The sequence below is a fragment of the Diabrotica undecimpunctata genome, chromosome 2 (genome assembly GCF_040954645.1).
Source record: "Diabrotica undecimpunctata isolate CICGRU chromosome 2, icDiaUnde3, whole genome shotgun sequence".
NCBI lineage: Eukaryota > Metazoa > Arthropoda > Insecta > Coleoptera > Chrysomelidae > Diabrotica > Diabrotica undecimpunctata.
In genome coordinates this window covers 115,414,244-115,433,932 of record NC_092804.1, presented here as the reverse complement: position 1 = coordinate 115,433,932, position 19,689 = coordinate 115,414,244, and the positions used below count along the sequence as shown (strand labels likewise).

The window sequence follows — 19,689 nt, the reverse complement described above, 5'->3', positions numbered from 1 at the left end:
TGGGATGCGTGCTTTCTCCGTTTCTTTTTAACATAGCAGTAAACTATGTTCTCTCCAAACTAGACTCCGACACAAGAGGGATACAGTGGACGTTAACCACACGCCTAAGCGATCTGGAATACGCCGACGATATTTGCCTATTAGGACAAAGTTTCCAAGATGTAGCTGATCAATTGGAAACACTTTCCACTGAAGCCAATAAAGTAGGTTTGACAATCAATATTAGAAAATCAAATCCATGAGAGTAAATGCAGGAAACAACACGCTATATACTACCAACAACATGCAGATTGAAAATGTGGAAAACTTTACGTATCTTGGAAGTGTCATAACAGAAAGCGGAGGTACAGAGGACGATATTCGTATGAGGATACGAAAAGCTCAACAAGCATTCAGCATGCTCAACCCCGTTTGGAGATATGGTGAGTATACTACAAGGATCCGCATATTCCAGTCAAATGTCATGTCTGTTCTACTCTACGGATGTGAAACCTGGAAAGTGACAAAAACTCTTACAGATAAACTGTAGGTCTTTATTAATAAATGTCTACGACGAATTGTTCGTATTTTCTGGCCTAACATAATCAGAAATGAAGATCTACTACAACTGACCGAACAAAAAAGGGTAGAACATTAAATAAAGTCCAGAAAGTGGGGTTGGATTGATCACTCACTCAGAAAAAATAATTCCAGTATTGCAAAGACAGCCCTACAGTGGAATCCCCAGGAAAGAAGAAAAAGAGGTCGCCCAGTACAAACTTAGAGAAGATCCATCATGGACAAGATAAAAGGTCAAGGAAAGTCTTGGAATGAGGTCAAGGCCTTAGCGCAAAATAGAACCCGATGGCGCGTTTTCACTGAAGCTCTATGCTCCACTTAGGAGTTCAAGAACCTTGAATATATATATATATATATATATATATATATATATATATATATATATATATATATATATATATATATATATATTATTTTGCTCAAAATCTAAAGTAGTTGATTATCATGAGGAAATAAATAATGAAATTTTCACTAAATGAATAACTGCACACAGTAATTCCCATTAATTGTGATGGATATCAAAGTGTTCTTTTAGAAAAGCTACGTTCCACTGATGGAAATTATTACCAGGTTGACAACAAATATGATCAAGTATGACGCAAAACTTAAAAAACGTGAATTATTATAAATTACAAAAATTAACAGAAAAGAGAATTAAAATGTAATAAATGATGAGCTACTAAGAGAACATGGCCATGAAGTTTTGAAACTACCTCCTCATCACTGCGAATTCAACGCTATTGAATTAATTTGGGCAAACTGCAAGTCCAATTAAAATAAGTAAATTGGTAGAGACAGACATTTTGATAGTGCTGTTATAAATATGAGTGAAGGTAGAAAACAAGGTTCTTCGAAAATAAGCGTTTTACATTGGACCAAAATAAGAAATACAAAGGCAAATTCTTGATATGGAAGAAGACTGTAAAGCCATGGTGATAACCAAAGTTGGATAATTCTGATATGGCACATAAGGAATAAATACTAACATAAGAACCAGGTGCGATACTGAATGCCCGACTAACAATATAATTCCTTGTTCTCGATATTTTTATCAGAGATAAATCACTTCATGTTTTGACGACGAATTTCGTTTAAAAGACGTTTTAAGCGTCAGGGGTTTATAATATAAGGTTTACATATACCTATTTTAAGTCCTTTAGCTATTTTCGAGTCCTCTATATATCATTTACCGACCATTATATTTTCGATATATCTACTAAGCCAAAGCGAGTGTTTTATATAGTAGTAAATAAAATATTTCATACTTACATTGCAGAATATTCAAAAAGACCATAATACGGATTAAACATTTCTTTTGATAATAGGTAGAACCATTCTCTAGCCAAGCCGCCATAATCTAATCCTACTTCTCCCTCGAATTCCACCCATAATTTTGTTTTCAGCAACTCTATTCTAGATACTGATGTTATAACCCGGTAAGAATCTTCTAATATACTCCTCCTTCTTATTTTAATCTCAAATTTATTTGGAACGTTGTTCTGAAACACAAATTAGAATTTTTTTATTTTTACTTAACTTTAATTTTTACATTTCTAATACATCTTTGGAATTATAAAATTAAAATCTTATACCATTAATCGGCTGAGAGCAAATCATGCTCTTACGCCATCTTACATACATGGAATCGGTTTATCAAATACTCCCAATTGTACTTGTGGCAAAATAGGCGATCTAACACATATTATATTAGAATGTGATTTACATATTAATAATATAAACGAACTTTATAAGGAATTAATAAATTCTAAGTGCTGTTTTCCAATAAATCTTAATCTTTTAATATTTTCAAATAATATGGAAATTTTTCATTACATTTACAAACATGTTAAAATATGTAAATACAAGTTGTAAATAGTATATAGGCATAATCTGTTAATATCGTTTAAAAAAAAACAAAGAAAAATACAAAACAAAAACAAAAAAAGCAAAAAAAAAGAAAACAAAACAAAAAAAAACAAGAAGAAACAATACAAAAACAAAATAAAAATACATCAAAACAAAATTTATGTATCCATAATTAATATTAGGTATATGTAGTACTAACATTGATCACTGATAACAAGAAAATTTTGATTACGAATCTGCAATCAATAATAATTAAAATTCAGTCGATTTTAACATTAAACACAAACAAGTCTGGCTAATTGGCAGTACCAAAGCTATTTTTCAGAAAAAAAAAATCTTAGAAAATATCAAATTCTTATGTAAATAACTTTAAAAGGACCTGCTATATAAAGCCAACTTTTTATGTAAAGAACTTTAAAAGGGTCTGGTATATAAAGTCAACTTATGTAAAATTTTTTGACAGGATCTGGTATATATAAGTCATATATTGTTAGGTAGTTGGATTTTTACTGCCATATCTTCTTCTTAAGGTACCGTCTTCTTCCGAAGGTTGGTGATCATCATAACTAATTGTGTTCTGTAGACAGCTGTTCTAAAATGTTGATTTGAAGAACACTTGAACCGTTCTCTGAGATTACGGAGCCAAGATATTCGTCTTACTCCAATGCTCTTCGTTTTACTATAATCTTTCCTGAATGAAAACTTTTAGAAGCTGGCATTTTGTCCCTCGTATGACATGGCCTAAATATTGTAATTTTCCTATCTTTATTTCATTATCCAATTTTGTTTCTTTCGAAAGTCTTCGCAAAACCTCATCATTGGTATCTAGATCTAAGATATATATAGTATTCTTCTGCAAAGTCACATTTCAAAAACTTCTATCTTTTTCATCATCGCTTTAGTCAGCGTGGCTGTTTCTATGCCGTACAACAAGATAATTAGTATGTAACTTCCCAACATGCGCATTTTTAAGTTCTTACTTAAAATTACATATATGAACATATCGTCCCTACCATTCCCAATATCGAATGTGAAAAGTGATACTTTTTCAGGAGAGGAAGATAACTATTTTTTTGAGAATCCTAAATCAGCGCCTTGACAAATGAAAAAATTTTTATGTTTTTTATATTTAATGTTTAATCCTTGTTAGATTGATAACAAAATTGAACTGCTTACCGTTTTTGTCTTTCCAGAAAATCACATTCGTTACTTTGCTTTTTGTGTTAATCAACGATTTGTTTTGGTCCAATGTTTCAAAATTGCGAATGTGGCATTTTCGACAGTTCAAATTGGTCTAATTTTAACACATCCATATTCTTAATTGAAAAGGAGGAAAATTAAAATAATTTAATGTTCTTACAAAGTTTATTACAAATAATTTAATTAAAAATTTAAGTTGTACGATAAAATGGGATAATTATGTTTAAAGAAATTATTGAAAGTATTTTTATGAAAGTACGTATTGCTAGAAAATTAATGTAATTAGAAACGTAAAAAACATAAAAGTTAAAAATAATCACAATATATTAATTATGGAACTTCACGTCCTGTAGATACCTCAAGTACTCAGTCATGAGCCTCAATTGTTGTAAAATAATGGTAAATTAAAAGTTTTAAATTTTGAATTAAAGGTTATCATTGTCTTCAGTTGCGTCAGGTTCTGGAAGACAATCTCTGGCAGTACTAGATGTTGGTAAAGATTGGTAATATTGGTGGTATGGCCTAGGTATTAAGTTTTGTTCACATAGTGACAAGAGGTTTTTTTGTTCGCATCCGTGATTAGGAGCCTTTCTTCGTATGCTTTAACGGGGTTTATACTATGTTGTTTGCCTCTTTTTTGTTTGGTTTCAAGAGATAAAAAGTTTCCGTCAATGCTAGTCTTCATGAAAAGTTTGTTATTTTTATTTTTCCGATACTGGTACCATATACCATCACTATATTTAAAATTAGTATTTCCATTACTTTTTTGGGCTTCATCTTTTACTTCATTATCTTTTTCATATTGTTTTTGCTTGTTCTTTGGTTTTATTTTATTTTCTAATGCAAATCTCACTCTTCTTTGGTGTTAAAATCTAAGAAGTCGTCATGAAGTAGGTATGTCACTTCAACCGGGCAAGGTTTAGTGCGTGCAAGTCTTATGATTTCTACCCATCCTTCAATGAGAAGATTCAATTTTTGAATGGACAGAATCGAATTCCATTTCTGAGTGACCCGGTACAAAAAACAGATGGTCAATTGTTTTTAAATTAGGGTGACAATTAACAACATATTGACACATGGCAGAAAAAGCAAAGTTTTCTGTTGTCCACCGTAGTTGTCCGATATCATTGACATGTTCAATATCAGGGTAAGACATGATGTATTTAAATATACATGTAGTAATTTCAGTAGGTACTACCGCGTTTTCCCAAGGTTTCATCCCATATGAAACACTCGACGCTCCCATCTCCTAAATTATAAATGGTCAAATTATAAATGGCAAGTTTTCTCGCATAAAAAAAGGTCCCGCAGCTCCATTAGGCGTTGACAAACCAGATTGTAGATCGAAATTAAATGCTAATATTTTCCTATTCTCCAAAGCAGACTGTTTATCTTCATCTCTTTTTTTTTCTCGCTGCATCTTTTCTTTCGAGGTGTTTGTGATGGGTTTCGAGGTTTAAAACCTTTTCGTCATCTGGATTACCATCATATGTGACATAAACTTTGCAAAGGCATTTTTTCGGCTTGTGAAATTTTATAAATGTGACACATTCGTCATTTTGCGTTGCACAGATATGCCTTTAGTTATATTTATACAAATCAAAAGTATCGAATATTCCATTTTCGTCAGTTTGCAGCATATTCGATATTTTGACCAAAACAAAATGACAAAATGTTCATATTCGATAGTTTAAACAAAATATTTCCCGCGTTCCTTATCAAGCTACAATTTCGATATTTTGCTACAAGGTGTATCACGTCTAATGCAAGGACAAGGCATCGAATCTGAAAAACCCGATTTTTCACATTCGATAGTTGGAAATGGTAGGGACGATATAGTACAATATATGAATTACGTGCAATTTCAATTCATTCTGTTAGTTCTATCGAGAAATTATTATTATTTTGTATTAGCGTTCCAAGATGCACATGTTCGATATTTTGGTTAGCAATAATTAGTTGGGCATTTATTATTTGGTACCTTGATATTTTTTTTGTTTAAACACAAAACCACATTAACCACGCAGGGTTATTAATAGATATAACAAACACAAAAATATTACATTAAATAGAATTGTATAACTTGATGTCATTTGAGATCATTATCTGTGATTCCGTGGGATCTTCTTTCTTCCATGAATTGTACACAATCAAGCAGGATATGTTTAACGGTCAGTGGATTACAGCTGACGTAGATTGGTAGTGGTTATTTTTTCATTGAGTATCTGTGTGTTAATGCAGTATGACCAATTCTTAGACAGTTAATAATAACTTGTTTGCTTCTGTTTGAAGGATTTTCCAGGACATTTATTTTTGGGCAGATTTCATTTAACTTTTCATCTAATTTTTCCCAATCATTTTGCCATGTATTAGTACAGTGGATTTTAACCAGGTTCTTTAGATCGGTTAAGGATATGTTTTCAACTTTGCAATATGGTTTGAGCACATTCGACTTTTATTTACAAGTTGATCTGCTTTGACATTTCCGTAGATACCTGTATGTGAAGGCACCCAAATAAAAGCCGCTTGCTCTCCTAATGTGTGTGTGTGTGGAGAGAAAGAGAAAGATGGCATTAGACAAATAATCTTTTTGCCACAGAAAATTGTTATAACGATGTTAAAATTTTTATCTTAGAATCGTTTATATACTTGATTAGAATATTACATATAGATTTATCAGAATAAGATAACGAATTGCTGATGTTAACTAGTAGGCTAATGTTGAGATCGATTAAACCTAAATATAGGCTCCGAGTCTGTTCCCTATGATTAGGACAATCGAAAAATAAGTGGTTCAAATCTCCGATAGATCTATTATTAGAAGGGAGTTTCATAGATTCCAATCCTATGCAGATGCTCTGAAAAGAGGCCATGGTTAAGTTTTAGCCGAGTTATCAACGAGGAATGTACTTTATTATAGTTAAAATTAAAATGAGAAATATTTTTTGGTAAGCATGGATGAATAGAAAAGTAATGGGTTCTTGAATCCTAATGATCGGAATGTTTCTAGTTCGTTTTTTATAGTCTGTAAAATAGGGTTGTTGGTATATATTTGTTTCAATCCCAGTAATGCATTTAATGAGTCTGTTATCATAATGCACTTCATCGTGCTACTCTTTTTGAGAAAGATTAGGGCTTCCAAAATAATAAAAATAATTGTGGCCTCGCCTGTGAGTACACTGCAGTTTGTAGGTATCGATATACTATAAGAATTTTCATTACAGTAGTAGGTAGGATCGTGACTATAGGAGTTTTAGACGCATCGGTAAAGATTAATAGATGTTTAATTATTTTGGAATTTGTAGTTAATTTGGGATACTTTGTAAGTGTTAAGTCAATAGTTAATGGCTAGCTTGTCCAGGGGAGAAAATTTGCATTTATATTTAGCGATACATCGAATTGATTCCTATCGAAAGTGGTAAGCTTTATTCTTTCTATGAGGGGTGTAGAGTTCTTAGTCTTTTTGTTAGGAGGAAGACCAGGGCTACAGATGTGGAAGAATACAAGATGCTGTTCTGGGATGATATCTTTGCAATATAGTTCAAGGATAGTTGATGTCATCTTACATGTAATAGTGGTTCTCCAGTTAAAATTTGCGTACTACTAACCGGACTAGTTTTAAAAGCACCTAGTTCAAAGCTGTAGATTGAATACTGTTTAGTCTTTTCTTAAGTTTTTTTGCATGCAGCATCGTAAAATATACAACCATAATCGATTTTAGTTCTAATGAGCGATTTGTAACGACTAATTAATATTTTATAATCAGCACTTCAAATTTTATTGAATAATATTTTAAGTATCTATATATATTGAATCTCTTTTGGCAGAAATGCTGTTGTTTATTTATACGCGAATTCCAATTTAAAATTTCTCTCAAAAGTTAGACCTAGAAAGTTATTTCTTTTGACTGCTATAAAGGTAAATTATTTAATATTAGATTAGTTGTGAGGTGGGTTTTATTTTTATTAAAAATAATGTATCGTATAAAAAACAAATCCCGTGTCTATCTACCAATTTTGAAGCCGGTTTAGGAAACTTTCTATAATTTTTGTTGCTGCCATTACGTTACTTGATTCAGTATAAACAACAACGTCATCTGCGTAAATACTAGCTTTTCTGGGTGCTTTAATTACATCCATAATACTATTGAAAGGGATTAAGAGTAGAGTTGAACTAAGAATTGAACCTTGAAGGATTCCATTGTCTAATATATTTGATGAGCCTGTAAAACCATGACTTGAATTGAGCGATTTTGAAAGAAGCTTTTTATACATGCTAGTATATGACCTTGAATGCCATTGTTTTTCAATGTTTGTAGAATACAATATCTCCATGCTTTATCGCAGGCTTGGGTTATATCGAAAAATATTGCTATTAGGTTTTGGTTATTTGCAAAAACTTCATTAAATAAAGTCTGTAATGCAACGTGATTGTCAAGAAAATCATTATTTTCCAAGTACCATATAAGGCGGAAGTTTAAAATTTTGTAAGAGAGATAGGTCGGTGAAAGGTCTTTTAGTTTGTTATGCTTAATAATGGGAATGATTATTGCTTGAGGCCAAAGTTCTGGACATTCATGCTTTAGGAAACAAGTATTAAATAAATATTTGGCTCCGAATGGTAAGTTTTTTATGAAGACTGGTAGACTATCATCTGGTCCTGCAGATGTGTTTTTTAGATTTGAGAGAGAAAATTCTAACTCTTGAAGAGTTCTAGGAGGATTTAAGGGGCTGTCAGAGTTGTTAATTGGGATTGTAGAATTTGTCGTTAGAATTTTGTTGATAGACCTCAGCTAAAGCTTCTGCGATTGTATTTTTAAAAGTATTTAATTTATTATTGTGTGTTAAAATGTTTGTATGTCTAAAATAATTGGAGCCTTTGAGTTTACGAATTTGTGTTTTTTAAGTACATTAAAAGCATGATTACTAGAAGATATAGCATATGCTACTTCATTGTTCCACCAAGGTACTGGTGGTCTTTTGCAGAGCTTTATTTTATATATATTTTTTAGAGCTGCTTCTATAATAATGTTGTTTAAGGACGTAATATTAGAGTTTATTCATCACATGGATAGTAGTTTTCAATTTTTTTTTGAATGTCGATTTGATAAGACAAGTTTGCAGTCATTAATTTCTAGGATTGATAAATTGGAAAGTTAGGAGATTGAATTTTATTTGATATACAGATAGGAAAGTAATCACTGTCATATAACGATTTTAAAGTATTCCACGTGAGAAACGCTGATAAAGATTGGCTACATAGTGATAAATCCATGGCGGAAAAAGAGCCGTTATAGGAGTTAAATCTGGAATGTTCCCCTGTGTTAAGTAATAGTAGATCAATAGAAGAGTCAATGAGATGTTTCATTAAATTACCGTATTTGTCTGTTTTAAGGCTTTCCCATGCAGGATGATGGCAGTTTATATCTTCTAAAATTATTTTTGGGTTTTGAATTATTAAGAGGGATATCTAAATTTTGTAGGTCTAGCTCGCTAGGATGTGGTAAATAAATATCGCATATATATGTTTTTGTTATGTAATACTTATTGTTACAGCTTCGAAATTAGTACTTAATGGCTTAGCTTCTAGGTCTATTCTTACGAATATAGCCACTGGCCTGTTCTGCTATTTTGTTTTTTGGACAACATTGATAATTTCAAAGGTTTATATCAGCTTGTTTAAAATAAGTTTCTTGAAGATATAAGATTTTAGGACATAATTAATTTATTAAAAATTTTAACTTTTAAGGGGTATAAAACCCATTAAGATTCCACTGTAAAATCAAGGAATTGGACATGTTAGAATTCTGCCTGAGATAGTGGTTCATCTGCCTCTTCTGTGGAAGAGAAATTATTGGGGTTTAGTTTCTTTTTTAACCTAGTGATATTATTTTTTAATTTTGAATTGTGGGTATAAGCGTAAGCAAAATTAAGGATCTCAATTAGCTCGGCAGTTTGATTCGAGTAATCTCTTGAAATTATTTCAGGATGTTTAGCATATAGTGTGTTTTCCAGAAAATCACACATTTCATTATGTTTTCTGATTTTGTGTTGTCTAATTTGATGTGTGCTCCTTGGCTATAATATTGATTTTCTATAATTCTTTTAGCTTCTATATCATCATCGCCATATCATCAAAGCATACTAATTCAGCCCAGAAGAAAATAACCCCTATTTCAAGCTTGTAAATACTACGACTACGGAAAGTAAAAACTTCTATTTTATTTCTAGATTTTCTAGACTTTATATTTTAGGCCTAGATTTTACTTTTAAAATACATCATAATGGTTCAACAGTTTTGTTGTGTACAGCTTAAAGTGTTGTTAAAAACAAGTTCTACTATTTAGTGAAAAGTAAGTGTAAGAGTGGCAATAATTAGTGCTGTTTTTTAAACTATTAATAACTGATTGTGTTTAAAAAAAGAAATTAATGTAATAACTCATTCATAAAATAAATAATTCGAATACGGCTCAATACGGCCTTTTAGAATTATTTTCGATGATAAACCTCTCTATATAGATGCAATTTTCGTCAATATTTTAAAATTGTAAACAATCTCTTCAATTATTCTCATATTATCTAGTATATTAGAGCATACGGAATATTGGATAGAATCACACTAAAGCACTAGCTCATTTCTAAATACAAAAACGATGTAGTAAAACCACCACAACATAAACGAAGCAAGATCTCACTAATTATACTTGATATGTACACACTCTGTGTGCTTTTATGTATAAATCTTTTGTTGATGTTTGGAAATCTGCAGTGCTTATAAAAATGAACTCAAGGAAAATTTTAATAATTTCATTTTCCCTGTAACGTGAATGTTAAGGTGTATATCGTTGGGGAATACTGACACAGGTGAAAATATCTACTGATCCAACTGTAAATGTACATTCTAAATTTTAATAATTGATAACTTACTGGTTTTTTAAGTTGAGTTTTCATATACTCATATTTTCTCTTATAATCTCTGGAATAAGGTATAGCAGGTCCTGCTATTTGAGGATTAGACAATCTTGGATCTTCCCATTGTGTGGTCCTTGTATCTGTAAAATGGAAATCCTGTTTATATTTTGTTTGTAGTAATGTTTTAAACATTATATTTAAATATCTCAAATTTATTGGAGAAAGGAAAGAAATGTGATATAATAAATAAATTTTTTTAACAACCACAAACGTCTTCACCGTTATCAACAAAATTAGTACAACGAAAATTAACCATATCAAATAAATAAACGCATTTGAGATGTAAAGAATTAAACTCATTGGAAGACAAGTGATGCAAATGCATATATATGGATTCATGACATTTTAAATTAAGTTCTTCTTTTTCTTGACGACTTCTTGTGAAGGTTGGTGACGATCATGACTATTTGTATTTTGTTGACCGCTGCTCTCAAGAGGCCTTTCGATGAGCAGTTAAACCATTACCTGAGATTTCCGAGCTACATCATCTGTCTTCTTCCTATGCTCCGTTTCTTCCATTTTTTATTGAATGATTACTTTTAGTAAGTTGTATCTTGTAACTCAAATGACCGAGATATTGGAGTTTTATAATTTCTACTTCTTGAGAAAATTCTAGATCTTTTGAGATTCTTTGCAAGACTTCTTCGTTGGTGATTCTGTCAACATACGATATCCGACGTATACTTCTCTACAATCACATCTATCAGGCACCTATCTTTTTGAACATTTCTTTTATTAGAGTGACATCTTCTACATCATAAAGTACTATTGTTAAAATCTTTGCTAAGGATTTGCTACAAAAGAATTGTTTCATTTTAATGAAAAGCTTACGTGGTGTTTATATTTGGATTTAACTATATTGAATAATAATTGTTATCGTTGATTAGAGTTCCTAGGTATTTATATATTCGCTCTACAATCTGATGGTTTACCGTTAGCTGTATGTTGTGATTTTGTTTTTTAGTAAAGGTCAGAAATTTTGTCTTGTTAAGGTTCATATTCAAACTATAATGGATACTAGTTTCATAGACTTTTTGAACCAATCTTTGTAGGTAGTTTATACGTTCTGTACGATGGCATCTACGTATCATATGTTCCTTATAGGAATGCCATGAACTACTACTGCGGCTGTTTCATTAAGTAATGCTTCTCTCATAATGACTTCTGAATATATATATATATATATATATATATATATATATATATATATATATATATATATATATTTGATCTTGATATTTCCGGGATTTTATTTTTCCGAATTTCCATTACTTGTTCATGTCGGACTCTGCCAAACGCTTTTTCGTGATCCACAAAGTAGACGTATATTGCTTGTAAAGCAGACATGCACGAAATGGCATGTCTGTTAAAATATTTTCTTTAAATTCGTCATAACTTACAATTACTATAGACCAATTTTCATAAATATCGTGTAAATAGTTTCCGATACCTAGATAACGTAAGCTCGTCGTGAAACAAACTGTATATACACATATATATGAAACTTCCGGGTTTAACAGCGTCGATTATCATTGCGCCGAGTTTTCGACATCCTCTCTGATATCTTCTCCGGGGCTTTCGAGGCCTCAGTCTCCCGACCCCCAGACACTACTACACTGATAACTAATCAATGCATTACTACTGCTGCGAACAGAGAACTGTTCATTTATACCATCGATGTTGACATGGTTTGGGTGGTGTCACTGATAAAATCGACAAAAATTATTAAATCAAAAGGAATAAAGACAATATTTACCACCCAACAAAAACTCTCATCTCTTGTCCAATTAAAAAGACAAAATTCCAAATAAACAACACGGAGTTTATGAAATTTCTTGTGCAGATTGCCCCCGATCCTATATAGGCCAAACAAATCGTAGAATCCAAAATAGGATCCAAAATTTCTGTTCGCAATTCTGATTTAATTTCAGCTCTAGGTCCACAGCATTGTCAACACAGATTACCAAATTGATTTTGAAAACTCCAGAACCACAGCCTCCACCCGCTTCTATAAACCAAGAATTATTCGAGAAGCCATAGAAATTGAAAAAAAAGATCAAATTTTCTCAACAAAAGATATAACAGCATCCGGTTACCTTCGACATGAAGACCTCTCATAAAGAAAATAACGTCAGCTCCAGCCTCCAATCAATATTTTGCGTAATAAATGTTTGCGCCAACCCCCGCGCTAACCTCCACGCCAATCTACACCCAAACCACGTCACCATCGACGGTATAAATAAATCGTATTCTGTTCCCAGTAGTAGTAATGCATTGGTTAGTGATGAGTTTAGAAGTGTTGGAGGCTCGGAAGACTGAGACCTCGAAAGCCCTGAAGTAGACATCAAAGAGGATGTCGAAAGCTCGGCGCAATAACAAACGACGCGGTTCAACCCGTAAGACTGCTGAGTTTAATATAGGTTTAATTGTACTAATCGCGGAAATCTTTCGGAATATATATATATATATATATATATATATATATATATATATATATATATATAAATTAACATTTGAAAGCTATTGTCTTCTTCAAAAATTGTTTGTGGCATGTGTGTATAACATCAAATTTATGCACTACTTACTATGATCAATGAAGAATATTCTTCCATCGGAATGTACTCGTTCCTCCCATCCTTCAGGCAATGGTCCTAAATCATCATCGGGCCGTTTAGTGATGACTGGAGCTGCCGGTTGATTAGGCATCGGACTAGCTCGTCCAGTTCTGGGATCTACCCAAGACGTTGTCCGTTCATTATGATCAATAAAGAACAGACGGCCATTTGGAGCACGTTGAATACTCCAACCTAAGATAAAGTGAAAATGATAAAAGTAAGTGTGTATCATATGTTACTTAAAATACGATAAAATAAACATAAAAACAATAAATTAACTTGGGTATTCTCGTTTTTTTTACTAGTGTTATTTAACTTAAGTTTAATTTTAATTTTATTTAAAAAAATAAAAATAAAACTACAATAAAAATAAGTTTTAACACCGGTCCTATTAAGATCTAATTAATTAGGTTCTTAGGTTCAATAAAAGTTTAAAAAGGATCTCATTCACGTGGCAACAAAGTAACCATTTGCTGAATGGGTTGCACTCATGTCGATTATTTTCATTGAAGGAAGCTGTGACATACTATATTTTTAGTTGTATTGCCAGGCGCGAGAATGAATAAAGTGGATGTTTTAATCACTATTTGGCATTGTTTGGTTTATCTTGCTACCACTAAAGGTTTCGTCGTAGATGTAGATATTTTCATATTGTACCTCTAAGCCGCTGGTTTGATCGTTTGTACCATTCGCTGTAGGTTATCTTTGTTACCTAACATCAGGATTGCGTCGTCTGCATAACAAAGGGATTTTATTTGTTTTCTGTCCAGATTGTATCCTTGTCCTGCCTTTTTAATTATTTCTATAATTTTATCCATTACTAAGTTGAAGAGTAGTAAACTTAAACTATCACACTGCTGGATTATTGAGTTGATATCTACTTCCAATGATAGTTCATTGTTGATTTTAATTTTTTTGTGATCAGTGCTAATGTCTTTAGTTATTTTTACCATTTTGTTGTACTAGCTTTTTTGTTTTAGAAATTGTAACACATCTTCTATAATGCAGTCAAAGGCTTTAGTTAGATTTACAAAGCACATATCGACAGGTTTGCTATATTCCAATGCTTTCTCCCCAATTTATCTGGCTATAGATTTAGTACCTATTTGCTCTTCACTGATCTATATCTTTCTTAGCAGTTTAAAAGTTGTGCTGCGTACGATAATTGGTAGGCTTTTCAATGTTTCCTTTTTTGTTTATTTGTGTGGTGATGGTAGTCCTCCATTGATCTGGTATATTTTTGCTATTTAAAATTTTCTGAAAAACTACCACCATGTTTTCACTATTGTTCCTCCAGAGCATTTTAATAGTTCATTTGGTATGACATCGAGTACTAGAATTTCTGTTTTTTAATTCACATAGGAAACGGATGATATTTTCTTTTGCGATTTCTATATTGTCATTATCATCACTTTCTGGTTCTAGAGAGTTATTCTAGATAACTGTCATACATATAAATGCATCACTATTTTCTATTGTTGACTAATAGTATAGTTATATACCCAAACAGTTATTAGAATGGACGCAAAGTAAAGAAAACCGGGATGGACTGGGAAGAAGTGAATCAAATTATTAAAAAATCTACGAGTAAAAACTACTTAAACAACGGAGAATAAACTAATAACGCAATTGAAATCTATTATTTATTCCTCTTTAAATAATTCTTTTTCCTTAACTATTATTTTGTTTTTAATATTTGGCAATATATTAGGTTTTTCCTTAGCTCATTTTTATAGTTAGTTATTCCATTAATGACAAATTATTTATAGTGTATTAATGTTCACATAGAGATTTCATCAAGTATTTGAAGAAAAATGATTTTCTGTCACCAAGATTTAATAAAAAATATCTTACCTGCCGGCAAACCTTCTGACAAAGTATCAAGATTATTTTGAGAGTTGCTAGTTGACGTTGAAACGGTTGAGTCTCTTCTGGACGAATTATTTGATAAACTATCCTGTTGATCGTCACTCTAAAAGCATAATTTATTAAATTAAAATTTGTCAAATTTACATACAATGTAAAAAAAATAAGTACCTTTTAAAACAAACCAGTGTAACAAACCTTTAATTTTAAATAGGGAATAGACCATGTAGAGCACATCATTAGACAGGAACTTACAATGAAACACCAAACAAAAGACATAAAAAAGATAAACCTAAACTAAACAAAACACATAAATAATTTATATGCGCTAAGTTCCCCTAATTTTCCTAATTACTGTGATTATTGGGTTGAATTTGTCTGTCTGTGGTTTAAGTTTCATGTCAGATAATATATTTTTATGTTTCAACAATTTTTTTCTTTAATTGTGGACCTTGTTGGGGTGAAAATTTCCCCATTACGCCCGTGTATCCCCCAGATTGGACGAAAAGGTTTTATAAGATTTAACTCCCTTAAAACTTCTCCCTTTAGGGTTATTTAAAAAGCAAGATTTATATTACAATTTCCTGCTACATTGGGACAAGTAGGACGACCAGTAGTGCATAAATGTAGTCTAATAAACCCTGACATGCTCCAAAATGTTTTGAATTATGAATTTATTAATTTAAAGTTTTGGTAATTTTATTTACGTTACATTTAATAAAGTTTCCTATTACTGTTGCAAATTTCGTATTAATGTAGTTTGTGACGTGACAGAAAAATTTGAAATTGACATTAGCAAAACATAGGCGTTACGTTTAGTTTTTAACAGGTGTAATACTCTCAATAAATAGATACTTTTTCACAAGAATAGAGTTAATGTAAAAAAAAATCATGGATGGGTGAATTTTTCAGCAAAATAACTGTCTAATGATGTGTCAAACATGGTATATTCCCTATTTAAAATTAATGGTTTATGGTTCTAGAAGGGAGAGGATTGACAAATGACAGATATCTATATCGTTAAGAGATGTCCCCTTTGGATAAAAATAGACCTGTTTTAGCGTTTTGACATAATATATCAACATGACATAATATTGACAAATATCAGCGTGGACTCTTTTGAGTGGACAAACCTGTATATATTTTAAAAATAGTCACATTTTTAAAATTTTAAAGTTAATGTAACGTTTAGAGCGAGGACTGTGAGTAGGAAATATTGGATTCATTTTCGTTACGATTATGAAAAATCGGTGAACTTGATAATATTATCATTATTTTATTTTAATAAATATAAATGAAGTGGGAAGTGGGAAGATTAAGATTGTTTGGTTTTACTGATCGACTTCATAACCTCCGAAGTCAGACTCTACTGCGTGTGACTCAGTATTGTTCTATATCCTAGAAAATTATAGACACATTGGATTTGTTACAGATTTTTTATAAGAAGCACATAGTTGAACACTGGAGGAAAGACTAGGATTACTGATTAATAATAAAATGAAGGAACGATATGAATAAGAATTGATAAAGAAAATTCACATTTAAAACATTACAAAAATACACAAAGATGTTACAAACGAAAACTATCACACTTAAGGCGGAGTCTGTCTTATGCGACTAATGCTAGGAACTGAAAAAAGAATGAAACTTTATGTGAAGGTAGTTGAAGACCGATACTAACAGAATTTAAGAAGTAATTCCTAATACAAGACTTATTTAAAAATAGATTGGATAAGAAGCTACAAATTCCCGCCCCCAAGAATATCGACCAGCTATGTAAACATATAAAAAACTGTTTACACGAAGCAGCATTTGAAGCAATGGGATATTACATAAAACCCAAGGTAAACAAACCATACTGGTGGGAAAACGAAATAGAGGAAGAAATAAAATGTAAAAGACAACTATACCAACAATATTTAAGTTCTAAATCATTACAAGACAAAATAAAATATAAGGAAAAACAAGCAGAAGTACGAAGGAAAATCTCTAAGAAGAAGAATGAGTCTTGGGAAAGAAACTGCCAACGAATAAATACTTATCTAGGAGGAACCAGAAGCACAGAAAGCTGGAAACTGATAAAAAAATTGACAAAAGAAAAGAATAAAGAAGTAATACAGAGCATAAAACCTGAAGACTGGGAAGAGTATTTCAAAGGACTTTTGGTAGAGAATAGAGTCGAATTTCAGGAACATAGAAATCAAAACCAAGATAGAATTTCAATAGTTGGCTCGCCAATAAGATAAACAACAAAGGGAAATTAAAAATGTATGTAAACAGCTGAAGAGGAACAAAACACCCGGACCAGGAAATATACCCGGAGAATTGTATAAGTACGGAACGAACAAATTGTACGAATGTCTTCGACAACTTTTTCAAGAATGCATAAACACAAGCGAAATCTCTACGGAATGAAAGATATCATACCTCAGCACTATACATAAAAAGGGTGATAAAAATAATTGTGAAAATTACCGAGGAATAGCTGTAACCGGGTCTATGAGTCGAATATATGGAAAGGTGTTAAAGAACCGAATCGAGAGAGAATACTTAGATTATGAAGCAGAAGAACAAGCAGGATTTCGTACGGGTCGATCCACTATTGACCACATTTTCTCCTTAACCCAGATAATAGAAAAAAGATGGCAAGGAATCAAGAGATTCATATGTTGTTCGTCGACCTACGGAAAGCCTACGACAGCGTTCCACTGAAGAAGCTGTGGCAATCAATAGAAAGCACGAATATTAATATAGAATTAATAAAAGCCGTCAAAGTGCTATACAACCAACCAATAACAAAGATAAAAGCAGGGACACAAATAACAACAGGATTTATAACATCAAAAGCATTAAAGCAAAGATGTTGCTTGTCTCCCACTTTATTTAAAATATACCTCGAAAGTGCTTTAAAAAGATGGAAACAAAAATGCAGGACAATGGGGATACCGCTCACCAATACTATGGTATATATGCTTAACTTTGCAGACGATCAAGTAATAATGGCTCAAGATTATGACGATTTAAACTATATGGCACGAAAATTAATTGAAGAGTATGATATATGGGGTCCAGAAGTAAATAAAAAGAAAACCGAATACCTGTGCATTGCAGCAGAACAAAAAGATCTCATATTAGACGATAACACTACGATAAAGCACTGCTGTGACTACAAATACCTAGGTATCACTATTCACAAGATGGAACATTAGACAAAGCCATAAGAGAGAGAAATACGTCAGGGAGAAAAGCCATCACAATGTTAAACACCATTTTATGGGACCAATCCATCAGCAAAGAAAATAAAAAGAGGATATATGAGACTATAGTAAAAAGTATCACTTTATACAGCTATGAGGTATGGCCACTGAAAGAAAGAACACTGTCAACGCTGAAAGCGACGGAAATGGATTTTTGGAGAAGAGCCGCAGGAAGATCTAGAAGAGAAAGGATTACCAACGAACACATTAGAGAAATAATGGGAATCAAACAAAAAATCACAGATGACCTAACAACAAAACAACTTATCTGGTTCGGACACATACAAAGAATGGACGAACAACGAATGCCAAAAGAAATACTAAAGTGGCAACCAAAAGGGAAGAGAAAACGAGGTAGACCGAGAAAAAGTTGGAGCGAAGGAATAAATAAAGAACTGAGAGAGAGGGCCATAGAAGAAGATCTATGGAACAACCGGTCTAAGTGGCGATTAGAAGTCGGAAAACGACGGAGAACGTTATAAACCGACAAGTAGTAGTAGTAGTTATGTGCTGAATGGTATAGTTTGGTCTCTCAGAAATGAGCTCTAAAATGAGCTCTACAAATAAGCTCTAAAACAATACCTTCTTCTCACACAGCACATGTTCATAACCCACAAACGCCCATTTTTTTAGTGTTTTGCACTAAAGTCGTTGCAGAGCACGAAATCCTTCTCTTTTGAGCTTTGTTAAAATATCGACTCAACATCGTTAACCACTATCGACCATATTGGAGGTGATAAAATTCCTCATTGAAGACAACTTTTTACTGCTCTTACACTGGTTATACCGGGAATGTAGTATACCTTTTTCTGTTGTTTAATTTTACTAAAGCTTTTCTAAACCTTAGCTTAGTTTAAGGATTAACAGACTGCCACGTGGGTTCCCCTTGCAGCGAACTCTACACGATATGAACACTTGTGTGAAAAACACACATTATCTGCAAAAACTATCAGAAGTAGATTATAACCCTAAAAACATGCTGGGTAGTATTGACATCACTAGCTTATTTACAAATGTGTATTTACTATAATAGAGCTATTAACATTTGTAGTGATAACATCTATTTTCAATTAGACAATGGTTTTTAAAAACAATATTTATATCCATTATTAGCATATATTCACGGACGAATTTGAAACGCATATTGTGTACAAATGCCCTTTTGGAGGAAAAAAAACATCGGTTTTAATAAAAAAATAATTATCATTTATAAATAAGGACTTCCACAATATCTAAGAAAGTAAACAACATAATATCAAAAAAGATCCTGACATACTCACAAGAAGTGAGTAGAAGACAATAAAAATACTATGTATATGTAAAAGGCTTATCAGAAAAAAAAGGATAGGAAATAAA

General features: G+C 32.0%; 1 protein-coding gene across 3 annotated transcripts in view; it reads right to left on the bottom strand.

Moving 5' to 3' along the window:
* Nedd4 (E3 ubiquitin-protein ligase Nedd4) overlaps positions 1–19,689 on the bottom strand; it is a 144,687-nt gene that overhangs the window by 15,008 nt on the left and 109,990 nt on the right. For all 3 annotated transcript variants that reach the window (XM_072523307.1, XM_072523309.1, XM_072523308.1), the window contains 4 exons: positions 15,065–15,182; positions 13,181–13,402; positions 10,551–10,675; positions 1,828–2,057 (listed from right to left, as the gene is read on the bottom strand). In XM_072523307.1, coding sequence (XP_072379408.1) covers positions 1,828–2,057; positions 10,551–10,675; positions 13,181–13,402; positions 15,065–15,182 — 695 coding nt within the window. The remainder of the gene's footprint in view (positions 1–1,827; positions 2,058–10,550; positions 10,676–13,180; positions 13,403–15,064; positions 15,183–19,689) is intronic.